This window comes from Peromyscus leucopus, chromosome 2, assembly GCF_004664715.2.
Source record: "Peromyscus leucopus breed LL Stock chromosome 2, UCI_PerLeu_2.1, whole genome shotgun sequence".
Classification (NCBI taxonomy): domain Eukaryota; kingdom Metazoa; phylum Chordata; class Mammalia; order Rodentia; family Cricetidae; genus Peromyscus; species Peromyscus leucopus.
The window spans coordinates 33,911,785-33,932,191 of NC_051064.1; the positions used below are offsets into that span (position 1 = coordinate 33,911,785).

Here is a 20,407-nt window from a genome sequence, read left to right on the forward strand (position 1 = left end):
AAATTATAAATAAGAAATTTTCATTAGACGAAAATGTTGTGGGGGGCAGGGGGTTAGTTTATTTATGTTGTACAGCACTCTAACTCATGAGTAGAGCATAAAAGACAATGTTAAAACTCATTTTAGTGTCCAGTCAGACCTGTATAGTATCATGAGCATTTCATTAACTTGGTCCAGTAGACTTTTAAGTTTGCTTGATGAGTGTAGTTAGAAACAGGTACAAAATCCCTCTTCTATCTGGCTAGTGTGTTTAAAATATTATCAGATATATATGTATAAATGAGGAACTTGAATACAGCTTGCAGCTGCTGCTATACCCTCAGTTTATATTCAGGAACTTGGATGTCATTGTTGTTTTAATACAGTGTTCACTTCCTCACTTAGAAAGGCTTGCTCAGCCAAGTGTTCCTTTTTCATGCAAGGTTGGCCACTCCACCTTCGCTCTTGCATACATCTCAAGCATTTCCTGGGTTAATCTTTTACATCTTCCTTTTGCCTTGCTTTGTTTCTTTTCTTTAGTAGATTTTCAGGTAAGGTAGGCTGATATCTATATGCATAACCATATGGTCGGAGATGATAAACTAGATATTCCAGCTCATACATGGCGCTAGCATTTGCATAGTGAAAAGAAACCGCAAAATCAGAATAGCAGTTGGGTCCATATATGGGAGGGTAATAATTATATTCGTGCAACCAAAAGGATTGGTATTGCAAACCTGGAATTAAGTGATTTTTTGGCAAAAAGGGGTGGAAAGTTTCTTTCCCAGTGGGGTCTCTGGAGTCACCTGGCTTCACTTTGACTGCTTGTAAGCACTGTCCCATGATGACAACTTCAAAGGAGATAAAAGTGTCACAACCATTCCCTTTTATCCCATTCACCACTCTCCTCAAGGCTTTTTTGCTCAGGACATAGCCTGCACCCCGACTCATGTAGCCCTGATCTACATTCATAGCCCTGAATCTTCTCCCAAAATACATGGGTTGCTCCGGGTCATGATTTGCCAGAAGCCACCTCAGGTTGTCTACTATAACATACATGTCATCATCTGCTTTCATAAACCAATCTGCATCTTCTAGGTTGTGGCCATGAACATACAAGAAGGCCTTTAAGGTTTTCAGGAACAACTGATCCCTGCCCTCTTCAGTGTTTAATCCAACAGCAGGGAAGTCTGTGTTGTCTTCTGAGCTCATAAACAGTGCTTTGTTACAACGCTGGGCCCACGTGGCTCTAACGTGTTTGGCTCTTACCTGCAGATTTTGTGGTCTTGTCATTATCCAGCAAAGAATCTTCACCTTCTGGTAGAGTTTTGCCGCAAATGTCTGTGTCTTCATACTTATGTCCGGTATTCATTTTCAATGTCACCAATCCTTTTTGACCATTTTCTCTGATATCATTTGATGGATTCTGAATGGAATAATTAGGAGCCATAGGTCGTTGCCACTCTGTTCATCCAACAAAATAGCAAATAGCTGAGCACATAAAAGAAATCCAATGATTGATCCGCAGAGGAAGGCTAACCAATGCACCCATGTGCTGTGGATATCATTCTATATAAATAAAACACTGATGGCCAGTGACCAGGCAGGAAGTAGGTGGCCAGGCAGGAAGTAGGTGGGACAAGGAGAGAGAAGAATTCTGGGAAGTGGAAGGCTGAGGGAGAGACACTGCAGCCACTGCCAGGGGAAGCAGCATGTGAAGACGCCGGTAAGCCACCAGCCACGTGGCAAGGTATAGATTTATAGAAATGGGTTAATTTAAGATATAAGAACAGTTAGCAAGAAGCCTGCCATGGCCATACAGTTTATAAGTGATATAAGCATCTGAGTGATTATTTTATAAGTGGATTGTGGGAATGCGGGGCTTGGGGAACCTGGAGAGAAGCCCTCCAGCAACAAATGGTGCCCAACGGCTCGAGTTTCCACCTTAAACCTGAGAATATTTAATAACCAATTCTAAACAGAGCCAAAACCAGGTTCCTGCTTCTTGTCTCATACGGGCAGCTAGATGCCGCAAAACGCGGGTTTGAACACTGGTGGGTTCCTGGCGTGTGCGTTTGACCAGCAGTATGGCGGGAATGAGGAGTCTGCCAGCGGCACATTAAGCTGTGTGGTAGATTTTGTCTTTGCTAGTATTTAAAAAAAAAAAAAAGGTTTCTGGGCTACACGCTGCTTTGATAAAAGCTTAGACCCACTATTTCTGAGACTTGATGACTCCCAGAGCTGGCAGAAAATGTACCACTGCCATGTTGGGAAGCTGAAGTGGGTGGAGCCAGCAGCCACAGCACCATTTCAGTCTTAGAATAGTGCAGTTTAAAGCAATAGGCTCAAGGTAATATAAAAAATAAGCCACGTAACAATGGCTACCACACAGAGAATCTGGATTATGTTGTCTTTGATATTCGTAACTGAAGAAAAACATTTGATTACAAAAGCTGTTGAGTTATGCCAAAATGTATATTTTAAAGATACCTTGACTTCAAAATTTGGATTTAAGGATATGTTGCTTTGGAAAAGAGGTTCTGCTTTTGTTTCCACAGAAAGCCAGAGGCTGTGGATTTGTTCCAGATTAAGATACATCAGGTTTCACCAGCCAAGACCCCCTGAAAGGTCTCCGATGACACCATGGCCCAGATGATCCAACATCCAGAGCGGTTTCAAGGCAACTGGTTCAAACAATACAGCCTCACGGACTACCCCATAGGTCTAAAATTTTCTTTGCATCCCCATAAGATACAGCGCCCCCCTCCAGCAGGAAGTATTAAGAGATGCTACGCCCAAATTCCCAAATATACCAAGCTAGCTTTAGAGGTGGAATTGGCTCACTCCCCTCTAAACCCAGACATATTGCTTTAAAAAAAAAATGGTTAAGCGATTCTTGTGTCCCAAATCAGAAGAGCCCTCTGGTGTGGGACAGAGAAAACCAATATTTTTATTTAAAACAGGTTGATTATAAATGTGATCTCTTTCTAAAAAAGAAAAGGGGATATGATATAGATATATAGGAGGATATAGAGATGATAAGATAAAAGGATAGATTAATCAACCTACTTTTAAAGAACAACTTGTTTAAAATGTTTTACATTGGTATAGATTTTAGTTTATGTTTAAAATGTTTTACATTGGTATGAATTTTGGTTTATTGATACAAACTTGAAGTTAATATTGTTATACTGTGTATATATATATATATATATATATATATATTTCTATTCTTGTTTGAGCTATTATGTTTATGTAACTCATTTAAAATTGTAATGGATAATTAAAAAATAGATTAATAATTAGTCATCTATGATAATCATATCTGTAGCCATGTTAGTTAAGTTTTCTAGGTATACATAGATATATTTCAGATAGATAGGTAATCTTCAAACACTTCATAGACCTAGAGAATATGGCATTTAAATAACTTAAAATTCTGTTGATGTGAGACACAATTGCTCCTGGCTACACCAATTGATCCCGAGAGAATGTTGGGCTTCTAAGACATTTCCATTTGGAAGTTTGTCTTTTTGGCACAAAATGGCCTACTGGGCAAAGAACTGCCCTTGCCTTCATGGCTGACAGTACAAATGCAATGCTGTCCTTTCTGGACAAGCAGGACACAAGGAAAGCAACCACTGTACTCTGCCAAGACAGGGTAAGATGGTCTCTCAGAATTCCTGCTTCTAAAAATGGTCTGTCAGATACTCTAGGCCTGTAGCCAATTTAAATGCACCAACAATGCTGAAAAACATTAGGTGACTGTCCAGGCTGCCAACTGTCTTGGTCTACTTTTGCAAGATTCCTGAAAGTTGCTTGCATCCATCTACCATTTCTCAGGTACCATTATGTTCCTTCTCAGGTCTTTGATGTGGTTGAAAACTAGATAGTTGTAATTTCCTCAGTTATGATAAAAGATAAGTTAGATATAAAACCTTAAACTCACAAATATAAGATAGATAGGACATCTTTAATATTGTAACTGTAATTCTTGCTCAATAATTGTTTTGTTATATGTAATTTTACCATGTTAAAGTTAAAACCTTACTTTTTAAAAAAAGAAAAAAAGGGGAAATGCTGTGGATATCATTCTATATAAATAAAACACTGATGGCCAGTGACCAGGCAGGAAGTAGGTGGCCAGGCAGGAAGTAGGTGGGACAAGGAGAGAGGAGAATGCTGGGAAGTGGAAGGCTGAGGGAGAGACACTGCAGCCACTGCCAGGGGAAGCAGCATGTGAAGACGCCGGTAAGCCACCAGCCACGTGGCAAGGTATAGATTTATAGAAATGGGTTAATTTAAGATATAAGAACAGTTAGCAAGAAGCCTGCCACGGCCATACAGTTTATAAGTGATATAAGCGTCTGAGTGATTATTTTATAAGTGGATTGTGGGACTGCGGGGCTTGGGGAACCTGGAGAGAAGCCCTCCAGCAACACCCATGAGTTTGAGGACATTTAGGAGGTGAGTTCTGCCAGCTGAGGCAGTTGTCTGCTGCTGGTCCTGGGGGTCACCTATGTGAGGACTGCAGCAGTTCTCTAGGCTGTCTTCAGCTAAGTGGGCTTCGTGCAGCTGAGTGCAGTTCTGCAGGAATGTGCCTAGGTGGGGGGACGGGGGCAGTGGCACAGGCAATGCCTGAAGCTACAGTAGCTGCAGATCAAGTCTTTCTTCCCAGCTCCATTCTCATGCCCTGCCCCCCATCCAGAGTTTTAATGGCCCATTGTGTGTGCACCTGTGGGATTCTGTGTCCCTTCATGTGAACCTGTACTATATTTCCATCCCATTTGCTGCTCAGGAGCAACTGTGAGAACTATGAAGTTTATCATCTGTTGAATCAAAGCTATTGTTGGCAGTTTTGTGGGTTATTAAAATGGAATATAGCTTATGAAATTGAAGTTTCCAAAGAAACTAATATTGAAAAGGGATGTCAGGGGATTGGAGAGATGACTTAGTGGTTAAGAGTACTGGCTTCTCTTCCAGAGTACCTAGGTTTGATTCCCAGCACCCTCATGGTGGCTCACAGCCAGCTATAAATCCAGTCCCAGAGGTCTCATATATTCTGGGATCTCACACGTTCTTCTGGCTTCACCCACCACCAGGCACTATGTGGTGAACAGATAACATGTAGGCAAAACACCCATACACATACAAAATTTAAAAGATGGATGTTTGATAAAAATTTATATTACAATGGAGTTTAATAAACATTGAATATGTAAATTAACTTTGCCTTTCAATTTTATATTCAAGAAAAAAGACTGTTAAAGGTTTAAAATAAAGACATTTCTGTGTGGAAACAGATTATCTTGTAACTGATTTTTTTTCTTTATTCTGACCATTGTATTAAGTCTTTGAAAATCATTTCTAGGACTTAAGCTATTTAAATGTGTGAGTTGAGTTGATTATGGGGGTGGGAGGAGAATAATGAATGTTAGATAAGATATTTTCTTAGAAGTGGTTTTTGTCACGTAGACCCATCATGGGTATTACCGTCTTGCACTAAGGAGACAAAGCCCAGTGTTTATGTTTTCCAAGGCAGAGAAGGTAAAGAGAACTGCTCCATACGCAAAGATAGACGTGAACACAACAGGCAAACATGAGAAGGATTAGCCATGCAACCAAATGCAACAGTCAGCACGTCTGTCTAAAAAGAAAAACCAAAAACAAACAAATAAAAAACTCATTTTTAGGTTAGCAGACAAAGTATTGGGTTTCATCGTATGTTGATATGGTCTCATTAGTTCGCCTTCCCCAGTGCTGTCATTGGTGCCCTTTACTCTTTCAGCTGGTTCTCTTTCTTCCCCCAGGTAGTACCCCTCCTGCTTTATAAATACATGTATCCAGCTGGGCAGTGGTGGCCCACGCCTTTAATCCCAGCACTCGGGGAGGCAGAGCCAGGTGGATCTCTGTTAGTTCAAGGCCAGCCTGGTCTACAGAGTGAGATCCAGGACAGGCATTAAAACTACACAGAGAAACCCTGTCTCGAAAAACCAAAAGAAAGAAAGAAAGGAAGGAAGGAAGGAAGGAAGGAAGGAAGGAAGGAAGAAAGAAAGAAAGAAAGAAAGAAAGAAAGAAAGAAAGAAAGAAAGAAAGAAAGAAAGAAAAAAGAAAGAAAGAAAGAAAGAAAACACATGTATCCAGATTGCTCTCTATTTACCACATCTCTGAAGATATTTTTCTTACTTCTCAAAACTCCCTTTCAAGTTTTGTTACCTCCCAACACCTGCATACAAATGTATACATATAGAAACACACATAGAATTTTAGACCTTGGTGCTATATGTAACAAAGAACATAGTATTTGTCTTTCTGAGTCTAACTTACTTTGCTTACATAGGGTTTTCTAGTTGCATCCATTTCCCTATGAATGCCATGATTTCATTTTTCTTTATGGCTACATAAAATTTCACTGCGTGTAGGAAATACATTCTCTTTATACATTCATCTGCTGATAGACATCTAGGCTGGTTTCATTTTCAGGATATTGTGAGTAGTGCAGCTGTAAGCATGAATGAGCCAGCATTTCTGTGGTGTTGACTTAAGTATCTAAGAGTAATATAGCTGGATCACAAGACACCTCTGAGCATATTCTCACAGTGGTGCACAGTTTATAGTCCTACTGTGAATACAGGTTCCTCTTTCCATACAGCTTCACCAGTATTTTTCCTCACTTGTTTTCTTGATGACAGCCATTATGATTGCAGTCATCTGGAATATCAAAGCAGTTTAATTTGAATTCCCTGGTGCCCAAGCAAATCTTAGTCAGCTGCTCTGTACCCATGCCAGGTGGTATGAATGATACAGAACAATCTCCTTGAAACTCACACCATCTCCTAAAACACTATTTTTTTAAATTCTCTCATACAATATATCCTTAACCACAGTTTCCTCTCCCTTCATTCCTCCAAGTTCTCTTTACTACATCCCCTTTCCCCCAGATCCACTCCTCCATTCCCCTTCAGGAAAGAGCAGGCCTCCCGAGGATATCAACCAAACACACCATAACAAGTTGCAACAAGACTAGTCACAAACCTTCATACCAAAGCTGGACAAGGCAACTCAATAGGAGAAAAAGAGGCCCAAGAATAGGCAAAAGAGTCAGAGACACTCCCATTCTCACTGTTAGGAGTCCCATGGGAACACCAAGCTAACAGCTATAACATATATGTGGAGAACCTAACTCAGACTCAAAAAGGCTCCTTTCTGTTGATTCAGTCTGAGCTCTGCCTATTGTTTGGTTGAGGGTCTCTGCATCTGCTCCCACCATTTGCTGGATGAAGCTTCTCTGATGAAGACTGGGCTAGGCTCAGATCTATTGGTTCCTGACCATCCAGGGAGTGTCAGGCATGGGCTCCCTCTTCTGCTTCGGTAGCCAAGAACCATAGACAAAATAGCTGAGAGACCTAGAGCAATAATGTATGAGAAAACAATGAAAGTTAAAAAAAAATTAAGATAAATAAAAAGTACAAAAAAAGTTAATAATAAAATGACTCCTTATGATATTCTGCTATATGAATAGGTCAGTGCCTCATTTAGTCCTCATCAAAGAAGATTCCTTCTGTAGCAAATGAGAACAAATACAAAGACCTGCAGCTAGACATTATGCGAAGACAGAGAGAGACGTGGGAACACCCAGCTCTAAATGGGATGTCTCCATTAAATCCCTTCCCTCAAAGCTTAGGGAACTCCAAGGAAGAGGAGGCAGAAAGAGTGTAAGAGCCAGAGGGGATGGAGGACATCAGGAAAAAAAGGCCTCCTAAATTAACTGAGCAAAGCTCGTATGAACTCTCAGAGACAAAAGCAGCATGCACAGGGCCTGCATGGCTCTGCACCAGGCATATTATAGCTTTCAGTTTAGTTATTGGGGGAAGGAGGGAGTCCTGCATGTTTGAATGAGTGGGTGTGTGATTCTTATACCTTCTCTTGGGTTCTTTTCCTTCTGTTAGTTTGCCTTGTCCAACTTTAATGTAAAGGTTTTTGTTTTATCGTATTATATTTTATTTTGTTATGTTTTGTTGTTATCTCTTAGAAACCTGTTGTTTTCTAATGAGGAACAGAAAGGGAGTGGATCCGGATGTGATGGGAAGTGGGGCAGAACTGGGAGGAACAAAGGGAAGGGACTATAGTCAGGATATATTGTATGAAAAAAAATCTATTTTTACTAAAAGAAGGGAAAGACTTTGGTATATAGGCAGATGATACTTGGATAATTAAAAAGATGTGTTAATCGTGATATATTCCTTCCATAACAGTACCATTTGAAGAGTTTGGCTGTAGTTAAGTTTCCTTAAAAACAACTCAAATAGTATTATTGAAGCATCAACAAACCAGATGGACTCCTTTACTAGAATGATGTGCTTTCAATTCTTTTTCAAGCATTAGGATAAGAAGGAATGAAAGTCTGACATTTCTATCAGTCGTGGTCCCCAGAGAAAGCAGGCAACATCCTCAAACAGGAATTTCAAGTAGAATTTTCTTTGCAAAGAGAATAATTAACAGAGTCACTCCAGGCAAACACAAGGGACAGTCCAGCATAGTTGATCTGCCCTCCTCCCCCCCCCACTTTACCTGAACAGTGACATCTCATATGTTAGCATAAGTACTCAAAGAATGCCTCCTCTGCAGGTGCTGGCAGAATTTAAATTTGCCTTACTTCCTTTCCAGCAGATGAACTATTGACCCAACAGTTAAAAAACAAGACAAAGAAGTATTCTGTGTACCCTGCCTTTTTTCAGACCATTTCTCACATATCTTTTGTTTACAAGGCCTCTGGTGACTTTATCAAATCTGCTGGATACTTCATCATTGCAGTTGCTAAAAATCTCTGAGTTGAGAGTGACAGAAGTCCTGCACAAACAGCTAAGGGACCTAGGTGTGCAGTGATTGTATCTCACAGCAAAGTGACATGTCGTCCCTGTGGGCTTTGACTTTCCATCTGGGTCACACTCCAAACTTGAGGCCATTGGTTGGTTTGAACTCAACATAAAGCACATGAGGCCAGAATGGAAAAAATCCTGGCTCCTGCCAGAATGAACGTAATCTATTAAAGCTAACAATTGTTCATAGTGAGATCATGTCTCAGAGATGAACCAACAGGGCAGGAGAGAAGCCTCTGTGGTTAAGAGAATTTGTTGCTATTTCAGAGAATCCAGGTTTTGTTCCCAGCACCCATGTGGAGGCTCACAATTGTATCTTCAGTTCCAGAGGATCTGGGCCCTTCTCCTGGCTTCTTTGAGCATGAGGTATTGTAGGCAACACACACCCCATAAATATAAAATAAAAATAATTTTTAAAAAAGAAATCAGAAAACCCACTATTTCTGATTGGACTTGTCAGAAACAGTTGACCCCAGTGACTTGGTCCTTAAATATTCCTTTCTTACCTTCTATGATAGTTGGTTTTAAGTCAACTTGCCATAAATTAGGTTCATCTGAGTAGAGAGCACCAACTAAAGAATTGTCCTGGTTGCCTTAATTGATGTGAGTAGACTCTCTCTGAGTATGGGAGTCACCCTCTTGTTGCAGCCCAAATAAGAAAGGAGGAAGATTATTTGCCTTTGTTACTATCTTAATGTAAGCTGAGTTAATGAAACACACACACACACATACACACACACACACACACACACACACACACACACACACACACACCTATATTCACTTTTCTTATTGGTCCCACTTCGCTAGAGAACCTTGACTAACATACCTTCTTTGACACTGTTTAATTTTGATTTCCCCTCTGGGACTTTTCGGAGCACACTGTCCTGCAGGCTGTACCATCCACAGTTGACTGGACGTTGGTGTTAGATCACTCCGCTCTTGCTCCCCCACCCCACCCCGGGTCTCAGCAGTACACTCTGATCTTGCACCAGACAAGTCTGATTGTGGCTCACATTGTCCCACCTTTGTATCGTGCTTGCCACTGTCAGTGCTTATCTTAGGCCACCAGTTCTTGTCTCTGCCAGGTTCCAGCAAACCCTTCATGAAGGCGGCCATGGGAAGAGGCAGCAAGCCAAAAGTGCCCAGTAGGATGGGGAAAGTTTGAGCTTCCCACACGATTGAAAGGAGATGGTGATGTAACCTGGAAATAGGGAGTGATGACATGCAGGGCGCTACTCTCTTAAGAAGACACAGGAAAATGAAGAAAAGCCCACCCCAAACTGCTGGAAAAAATGGTTTGCTTTTTCGTAGCTCACAATACAAAACAACTGCTTATTGGGCTTCCTGTGGCACTTAGGTGGCAAACACCAGCCTACATTACTCCGTGAGGCTGGGTTCTTATCTAGAGTATGGGTGTGGTTACACCATAGGCAGTTGGACCCTGAGGTAAGTTCTAGTTAGGTGTGTTGTCTGTTCATCAGACACTGTAAAGCATGAAGGAACACCGTCTGTCTGTTTCTGCTTGATTCCTCTGAGTGTTGTGTCACAGGATCTGAAATTCATTTTTAACTCTCAGTGTGATAGAAAAGTCCATAGACTTTTTGTCAGGAATTAGAAAGAACACTTTGAAAGAAATAATGCTGTCAGGCCAATGATCCAAATGCCAGGCCTCCTATCAACCTGCCCCAAGTCAACTCCCCAGGCTGACCCAACGCCATCATCCCCCGTGAGCCTTGGCGGAACCTCTGTTGCAGCAGCCAGCCCCCTTTTCCCTCTGTAAACCTAGGAGAACTTGAAACGAATGTGTGGGTTGTATTTTGTTCCTGTCTGTAGCTGGGGGCCTAACACAGTGCTAGCCTCACTGTGAACTAACAGTGATTATACGCTAGCTGACAGATCACAGTAAAAAAACAGTAGTGAAGAGTCTCTGTTGCACAATTCTTCTCTTGATGTTATTTTTGGTTATTTAATGACAAAAAACATAAATCATACTTTTTACATTAAGGTTTTGGCAGTTTCATGTACATATAATGTATTTTGATCATATGCACCTCCATTAACTTCTCCTCCCCTCCCCCTCCCACTGAACCCCTTGTTCTGAGCTAGTCTCTTTCCTATTCCCATGTCTTTTGGTGTGTTCATGTGACTCAATAATTTTACTTAAAGTTGCTTACATGTGCACTGAGACTTTTAAAAGTATAAAGTCATAAATGGTATCTGCATGTACAACTACACAGAGCAGGTGAACAGATTTATGTGTAATGATGGAATTAAATCCTCTACCTTAAGCCCAACACTGTGTTTAGTTGCTAAGGACAAGAAGAAATGAAGGCTTTTAAAATTCGTATTGATTTTTGGGAAACTATTTTAAATAAACACTGTAAAATCATTCAGAAAGAAAAAGGCAGGATCAATGCTGAAGATCAATACTAGCCATTATTTTGCTTTTAGTAATGCCCAACACTGCCCTTTCTAGTCCTCTTCAGCTCTCTGACTTTGTCTGACCCACTGAATCTTTCAAAAGGCCTAAAGAAGCATGAACCTGAAAGTCTAGGAACTGGGGAGGAATAGAGAAGAGGACAGATGCTTGTCTGGGAATGTCTTTTTGAAAGACTCATTTACCCAGATGAACACTTTCAAATAAAGAAACAACAACGTGAAATATTTTTATAACCTACCAGAAGCCAGATAATCCTCATTGCTCTCAACTAAACCTAATTATACTTAAATTTGACAATCATGTTGGCCAGGAGTCAAAGGAGAAATAGATGGCACCCTAAAACAAAGGAATGATGGCAGAGTCTCCTTGTCAGAGGGAAGAGATGGGGTTAGGGGAGGTTGTGAGTTCACGCAGGCACAGAGGATGGCAGCAAAGGCTTGCAGCTGGCAGGCCTGAAAGGGGAAGGATTACAGAGCCTGAAAGGAGCCAGAGAGATTTGTTAGTGTCAGACTTAGAGAAACAGAGTTCCCAAACATGCAGAGCTTGAATGACCTGTATTTAAGCAAGTTTTCTCCATAGTAAAATACAACTGCATATTTATGGTACCAGGACCTCATTATTAACCTTCATATCTGAATCTGGGATGGTGTTTTCTTTCCTATATTTTTATAAGATTTTTTTTAGCTAAATACCAAATTGAAATGATAAATTATTTATTATAGGAAACATTCCAAGGCTGGGTTATTATTTCTTGTATTCTGGAGTTGCTAAGTCAGTTGTTTGACAGTTGTTATTTGTTTGTTTATTTTTGAGACAACATCTAGCTCTGATTGTCCTGGAACTCACTGTGTAAACAAGGTTGGCCTCAAACTCGTAAGGATCTACCTGCTTCTGCCTCTGGAGTGCTTGGATTAGGTTTGTACCACCATGCTCAGCTGTTTGCCAGTTCTTTTCAATGTTTCTTTTTGTTGTTTCAGAATGTCATACATGCAGATAATGTATTTTGATCAAACTCACCCCATTCTCTCCTCTCCAATTTTCTCCCTATTTCCCAATTTCTACTCTCAACTTCATGTGCTACTTTTAAAAATCTGCTGCCTGTTTGTCACAGATGCAGAAACATCAACAAGAACATGGGTAGCCTCATAGAGCCTGCATGCATGAAGAAAATGGACTCTCCCTCCCATGCTATCTAATAGCTCCTTAGCTAAGGGTGGGACTTCAAGGGACTTCAAAAATACCTCTCCCATCCATGCTGGATTTTGGATGGCTTGAACTTCTTCAAGTCTTGTGGATGCAGTCACAACTGTTGACAGTTCATGTGCCATGACCATGACATATTTGGAAAATGCTGTTTTATTAAAGAGGTCCACCACATCTGGTTTTTGAAATTTTTCTAGCCTCTTCTGCAATGATCCTAGAGCCTTAGAGGAAGAAGATATGATATAGATGACCTGTTTAGAGCTGAGTACTCCAAAGTCTCTTATCCTCTTTACATTACCAGTAGTGGGTCTCTGTGTTAATCACCATCTTCTGTAAAAAGAAGTTTCTATAATTAGAGTTGAGCAATATAGTAATCTACAAGTATAAAGATAAGTACTTGGGGGGCAGATTAATACTATCTCCATTTAGCAAAGTTTAGTAGTAGGTTATCCCTTGTGGTCTACGACTTTACCAGCCAAGGATATTTTTGGCCTGGTTAATAGTGTTGGGCATGAGTTTCCCTCTTGAGGAGTAGACTTTAAATCTAATTAGTAAGTGATTGGTTGCTTCCATAACTCCATGCCTCTATTGTACTAACAGGCATATCTTGCCAGGCCAGTTATTATTGTAACCCTTAGGGCTCACAGCTGGGTAAGACTATTGATGACTTTTCTCCCCCATTAGATTGCTTAGAACCTTCCAGCACTATGAAGATAGCCAGAAGATATGAAGCTTCCACTTAATATGAGTCTGATGTCTCCATATTCTATGACTCAAGTATGAGGTGCATTCAGCAACACAGTTTTACTCTCATGGTTCAGAGGGTAATGAAAAGTGTTGGCAATAGCCTGTGATATCTGTGTGTTTATGGTATCTCACTGACCAACATCTTGAACAGAGGTATTATTTTCCTTATAGAATGCTATAGGATGAATGCATGCTTGTGGTGACAGGAGCCTCTTTCACATTTTTTGCATCAGAATCTAAGAGGTTTTATGTTTTTGTTTGTTTGTTTGTTTAGGGACAGGATTTCCTATTCAGGCCAGGCTGACCTTGAATTTATAATTGTCCTACCTCAGCTTCCTGAATTCCTCAGTGCTCAATTCACAGGCATGCACTTCATATTGTGCTGAAACTAGCATTTCCAGCCAATGAAAATGAAGTCTGGTCTCTTGGCTGCCAGCCCTTCCCATATGTAAGTTTAAAAGCCAAGGAATTATGCCAATCTTAAAATAATGTCATGATATTAAGTATAAAATAATTCCTTAGAAAGAACTTTCCAAATACTTCATAAGATCTGCAACATGGAGGAAAGGTATACACAAAAATTTACCTTCATTAGTCCTCCTAAGTAATTAATTATCATGATGACAATAATTCTGTGGTTTCCACACCCAAAACTGACCCTGATGGAATCATGCCTGGGCTTAGGTGTAATGTCAGGGTCTCCTTTAAGTGGTATGATGTCATTTTCCTAAGGCTCAGTTGCTTTCATGATGTTGCAGAAAGCCTTAACAGGCCACTGAGAGACCAGTGTGATGGTGTCTCAGTTGAATCATATCTATCTTTTAATCCTGGTCAATTGGCCTTATAATCACTTTTAAAAGTGGTGATTCTTATGTCATTGCTTATGTAGCAGAAATGATGCATAATTGCATGTGTTTTCAAACTAATAAGAATTAATAAATCTCTATTAAACCTTTCAAGTGTTTTATGCAACCCTGAGTTATCATGGTTTTACCATGCTAGTTGGCATTTTCTTACATCTAGATAATGAAACCATTTGTCCCAATTCCTGGCAAAGAGCCTATGACTTCTTTCATATTCTAAAAAATTAGGAAAGAATTTTACATACCATTACATAATGCCCACAGGAAGGGAAGTAAGAATAGACTTGCACATATACTTTATGCTCCAACAGAAGAAGCTGGACAGGCAGAGAACAGACAGAACTTGAACTCACTTCAGGTTTCACAAAGAACCCTCCAAATGCTATTAGTGATATACAGTAGCGTTACCCAGACCTACTCCTTGTTGGTGAAGTAACCATGAATTCGTATGCTAAACACCCTCATTAACGAAGGATAGGGCATAGGGAAGAACAACTTGACACATTTCCTGAGGCCTCTCATTCTGTCTACTCAGACATAAATTTCATGGCCAGAACATTGACTATGCCTTTTAAAAGGTGTTAAGAGTGCTCATCATCCTGCCTTTGAATCTGGGGTCAAACTAGGAAGATGCAATTTTCACCTACTAAATAGTTACCTGTAATGTGAAGAAGCTGAGAAAAGTCAAATTGTAGACAGTGTGTACACTTTATACTGAAACTCTACAATAGCCTAGTGGTCCTCAGACAAGGTGATAAATTCCTTGTAACAATCTCTTGTCTCTGTAAACACCCACAAGCTCCTCTTACTCTCAGCTGTGATTCCCTCATTGGTCTTACAAAATAGAAAAGCAACAAGGGAAAAAGAAAACAAAACACTGTGTTTCCTGTGGTCTGATTGAGTCTCTGCATCCCTGTACTGGAAACCTCGCCCATCTCTTTCAATGTCCCTGCACTTGCCTTCTCAGGTTCCTAACTTTGCTTAGCCTTCACTTCTGGCCTGCTCAATACCGTGTTCTAATGTTGTCCTGTCTCTCTTGCAAACTTTTTTTTTTTCCTTGCAAATTGGGCATTCCCATGGATACACGGATATGCTTTAATATTTTCTGTATTTTGAACAACAACCGAAAACCCCAAACCCAAGATACCCTTGAAATTCTGTCTTCCTTTAGTTGCTAAGTCAGTTTTCATCTTATTTTGTCAATAGCCTGAGAGATTATTGTTTTCAATGTCCATTGCAGTCTGAAAGTCCTCCCCTTTCACGCCCCTTTCCTCCATCAGCTGGGTCATCCACTCCCCACCTGATTGCCACAGATTTGGTGTTAAAGGCGGCAGAGATACCATTCTCAAAACCAATAGTCAACTCTCCTCTTTATCTTGTTAGAATCTTAGTAAACTTTAGTAACATCTAGCCTGGCTCACTCTGCCCCCCACCCTCCTATCACTTTCTGCTTTACCCCATGCTTCCCTGTACCAAATTATTTTTCAGACCATGCATGACTATTATACCTTCATGTGTTAGAATCCTTAGGCAGCCCGTGCCTTTCCTTTCTGCTTTCTACCTCTTAGCTGGAGCTGATCTCATCTTGTCCTTCTGATGAAGAAGAAATTCAACATAATACAATTGGTTACAAATTCATTTGCTTAGGAGATACTAAATCATACAAAGGAGAATTTAGCTAAGGGATGCTCCCTCCAAAATACCCCAAAGATAAGTAGTATGCTAACCAGGCTTGTTAGAGTGCTATTATAGAGTGCTCTAAAATTTATGGTGTTAGGATGTAAACGTTTGTTCACCAGGATTGACCAGCTAACATTAGGCCTAGCCCCAAAGAACATGCCTGTCACAGGCAGGTCCAGGGACAGCACAGGGTCACAGCACAAGGTCCTGCTCTGCCACTAAGTTCCCTTTGTTCTTAACAGGAAAAGCATGACTTTGCCAGTTGATCAAGATTACCTTGGGGAAGAACTATTCAGAAAACAAAACAAACAAAAACCACCACTACCACCACCACCAACAACAAAAACCACTTGTGTACTTAAATAATTCTGGCAGTATCTTTGCTGTGTAAATTTTCCATCTGCCCAAGGTCCTAGACTTGTAATATCCTGTCTCTGTTTAATTGTTCAAAGTGTAACCTGAGCCAAGATCTAAGAGATTTAAGGATGACAGTGTATGTGGAATACATAAGGCTGAGGTGTATAGAAGTTAGTACAGCCTTCTGTTCAAGGCCAGCTCCTCTTTGGGTGCTAGGCAGAGTCAGACAAGCACTATAAAGAGCATTTGTTTTTATTAATCTCTAAGTGTGCGGAGTGATTCCTCACTGGGAAGACATACTTCTATTACACATTGACTTCAGATATCATCTTGGATCAGCTGGTGTAGAATTTTGGATGACACATTTTTGTGTCTGCAGAGGTGACAGGGTAACATCTGGCTTCCAGCTGTGGAAGCATATTGATAAGAATAAAGTCCTTCTCTTCCCCAGGGCTGATTTTGCAATGTTTCAAGGGTAACAGAGAAGGAACCTCTTTTAGTATCAAGACATATCAAAGGAGAACTAAGAAACTTGGTGTTGGGGATACAAATATTATGGAATAGCTGTTTCTTCATATGAATTTATAGCAGTCAGAACCACTGAGCTGCTTTATATGGGAACTGGTTATTGATTTTCTCAGTAGAAAGAGTAAAAAAAAGTAAAAAAAAAAAAAAAAGAGATTCTACTCTTTTGGGGGGTGGGGAATAGCCAACAAACCTTTAATGGTGAAGTGATGATATTGTAGAATTAATATGGCTTCCCAGTGAGAAATCATTCCAGCTCTTGATGATTAATAAAGGAAAGGTATTTAATAATACTGCAGGCCTGGTTCTGACTAATGCACAAAGGGGAACCAAGCCTTGAACAGAAATTCCCCTCAGCCTATATGGCCCCAAGTTACACAGTGAGCAATTAAACATGTTTCACAGAGACAGAAGCTCTAAGATTTGGTTGTTTAAACAAATGGGGAAATTTACAGTGTAGAAAACTGCCACAGTCATTCTGACACAGACTCAAGCTGCTTTCTGAGGCAGCTGTTAACCAAAGCCACCCTGCCTGGCTGGTAGAATAGTGCTCTTCCTGATAAGTGACCCCAGACCTAATGATAGATGAGGACTTAATGGCCCTGACCCAGTGCTGTCCCTTTTGAATTGCCCTAGAGAGGCATATTTACTGACGTGGGGATGGTCCCGATGGACAGCTGTGAGCCAGAGGTATCTCTTTTTGTTATGGCAACAGGGTTCAATTGAAAAGCACCTTAGTTAAAAAATCTTAACAGAAGCATATTCTCGGCAAACCTAAGCTTTAATTATGTTTGAGGTACAGATTTTTCCTTCCCACGGCTTCTAGCACGTCTGGCTAATGTGCTGCTCATCCTCAAGTGCCCCTTTACCTAACTTAACATTTCCTAAACAACATTATTAGACCCATTGTAGCATCAATTTATTATACCTAGTTTCTCCTCTATCATTTTAATGGTAGAAACGGTAGCATTTACCAAACAAATAGGTTTGTGCGTTTTGTTATTAGAACTAACTTGGGGATAAGTTTAAGAAAAGAAAATTGCCATAAATCTTCACAGACATTGAAACTCCTTGACAGTCAGAGCCCAGGCCTCTGCCACCCGGTTCTACCCATGAAACACCAGCCTTGGGGATTTGGCAGGGGCTCTTACTTACAGATCTGAAGTGCTCTAAGGCAACTCCTTCATGGAGGAAGATTATAACAGATTACGACTCAGTTTAGAACGTCTTTCAACCAGCATAACTCCCATGTATCTCTAATTTCCTGGTTCTATCTACCTCCCAGTTCTGAAATGCAGGAGGTCAGTTGCTAGAGAATGAAGACCTAGGAAGAGAAGTATGAATTCAGGAAGAGAATGGAGGCAGGGCTGGCCTTGACTTTTGAAATGATAAATGTAAGAAAGTGTGGCGGCCCTCAAAGCCCAGGCTGGCTGAAAACAGCCACAGGCCCACCTGGATTCTTACTTCCTGGGCTGGCTGAAAACAGACACATGCCCATCTGGGTCCTCAAGGACCTGGAAGGTGGAAGACAGCCACAGGCCCACCTGGGGCCTCAGAGCCCACCCAAGGGGAAGACAGCCACAGGTCTGCCTGGGTCCTCAAGGCCCAGGGAGGTGGAAGACAGCCACAGGCCCACCTGGGTTCCCACTTCCTGGGCTGGCTGAAAACAGACACAGGCTCATCTGGGTCCTCAAGGACCTGGAAGGTGGAAGACAGCCACAGGCCCCCCTGGGTTCCCACTTCCTGGGTTGGCTGAAAACAGACACAGGCCCACCTGGGTCCTCAAAACCCAGGGAAGTGGAAGACAGCCATAGATCCATCTGGGTCCTCACTACCCAGGATGGCTGAAAACAGACACAGGCCTGCCTGTGTCTTAAAGGCCCAGGCCGGTGAAAGTCATCCACAGGCACACTTGTGTCCTCATGTCCCGTGCTGGCTGAAAACAGCCACAGGTCTGCCTGGGTCCTCCAGTCTGGGCTTGCTGAAGACATCTAACCTCTCCCCCTAGTATCTGTGGCTTTGAATGGGTAGGCGCCATTATGATGAGCAAATACATGGTAGAAAATTGGGTGAGAACAGGAATTGGACTGGTTCACGTGCTATGGAAAGAGGCAGAATAAAAGAGGCAAAGGCCCTAAGGAACAGGCTCACTTGGGTGTCCTGCTTGCCACCTAGGGCCATGGTGATGCTCTGCAGGGCCATGTATGTGTTCAAGGCCCTACTGTAGCTAGGGACTGTGTTGATTACTATGACCCATGTTGCCACTGAAGGCCACATGGATGCCTGGGGTCTGGGCCATGTTAGTGTCCAACGATGTTGCTGTTGCAGGTATCATGCTGAGCTATGTGGCCTGCATGGCCACCAAGGCCATAATGACATTTGGGCTTAAGCAGCTGCCAAGGACCATGTCTAGATTCCTGGCTATACAGCAGCCCAGTTCTGTAGTGATGTTAATGGCTTCAGGTACCACTCAAGGGCAATTGTATGCGTAGGATCTAAAAAGCCACCTGAGTCCATGTTGGTGTCCAAGAGCCATGCTGCTGCTACAGCCAGGCTGATATGAGTAGCCTGTGCGGCCACCCAGGGCCATGGTGATTTTGGAGCCAAAGCGACAACCAAAGGCCATGTCCAAGTCTGTGACCCTGCTGCTCCGAGGGTCTCTGTTGATCTTCATGGCTTCAGTTAACACTGAAAGCCATGCAGATACCCATGGTCTGGGCTGCCATCTGAGGCTAGGTTGGTGTCTGAGTGTCATGCTGCAGCCAGGGCAATACAGATCTGAGTGACCTGCCCTGCCACCTAGGGCCATGATGATGTCCAGGCCTGAGATGCAGCTGAGGGCCACATCTGGGTCTATGGTCCTGCCGTAGCTAGGGTCTAAGTTGATCTCTGATGACCATGTTACCACAGGGGCCATAGGAACCATGTGTGTTGAAATCCAAGGCTGTGTTGAGCCAGCCCCACCTTTTGCTAGCCCTGGGAGAATTGGCTCTATTCCTCGCTGACCACTGGACTCACCCCTCACAGGAGAGCTGACCCCACACTCATGGGAGATGGCCCCACCCCTCACCAAGTATGTAGAGAGCTGGTCCCAATGGCATGGGTGTGGAAGAACTGGCTCTGGGCCATTGCCTGAGAGGGTAATGTGGTGATATATTGTATACCCTAATAAAATTTGCCTGAAGATCAGAGGACAGAACAAGCCACTAGATTAAACAGATGCCAGGCAGTGGTGGCACACACCTTTAATCCTACTAGCACTTGGTAGGCAAAGATCTGTCTGGATCTCTGAGTTCAGAGCCACCCCGGATTACATGAGATTGATTCAGTCTAGGAGAGAAACAGAGCCAAATAGTGGTGGCATACACCTTTAATCCCAGTACTTGGGAATCACATGCCTTTAATCCCAGCACTGAGAAGAAAGTGATAGGGTAGGTGGAAAACGGTATATAAGGCATGAGGAGACAGGAACTAAGGCTTTTGAGCAGAAACATCCCTTTTGGCTAGAGGCCTTTTGGCTAGAAAGCCTTTTCAGGCTGAGGTGTTAATGAGGTAAGAGGTGGTGGCTGTGACTTGTTCCTTTGTCTCTCTGATCTTCAGGCAAATTTTATTAGGATACACAAGATGTCACCACAGTGTGTCCCAGCTGCCCAGACTACTGAGCAAATCAACTACCATTCATACCCATACCCAGGGCTTTGAGTTGGCCCACCCCAACATCTACCCCATCT

At 41.9% G+C, this 20,407-nt stretch overlaps 1 protein-coding gene across 1 annotated transcript; it reads right to left on the bottom strand.

Annotated features, from left to right (window-relative positions):
- Positions 1–471: 471 nt before the first annotated feature.
- LOC119087491 (glycoprotein-N-acetylgalactosamine 3-beta-galactosyltransferase 1-like) lies at positions 472–19,602 on the bottom strand. The gene is given in 5 exon segments (XM_037203321.1): positions 472–1,314; positions 1,316–1,429; positions 1,432–1,534; positions 9,688–10,062; positions 19,184–19,602. Coding segments are annotated over 5 exon segments (1,854 nt in total).
- Positions 19,603–20,407: the final 805 nt, after the last annotated feature.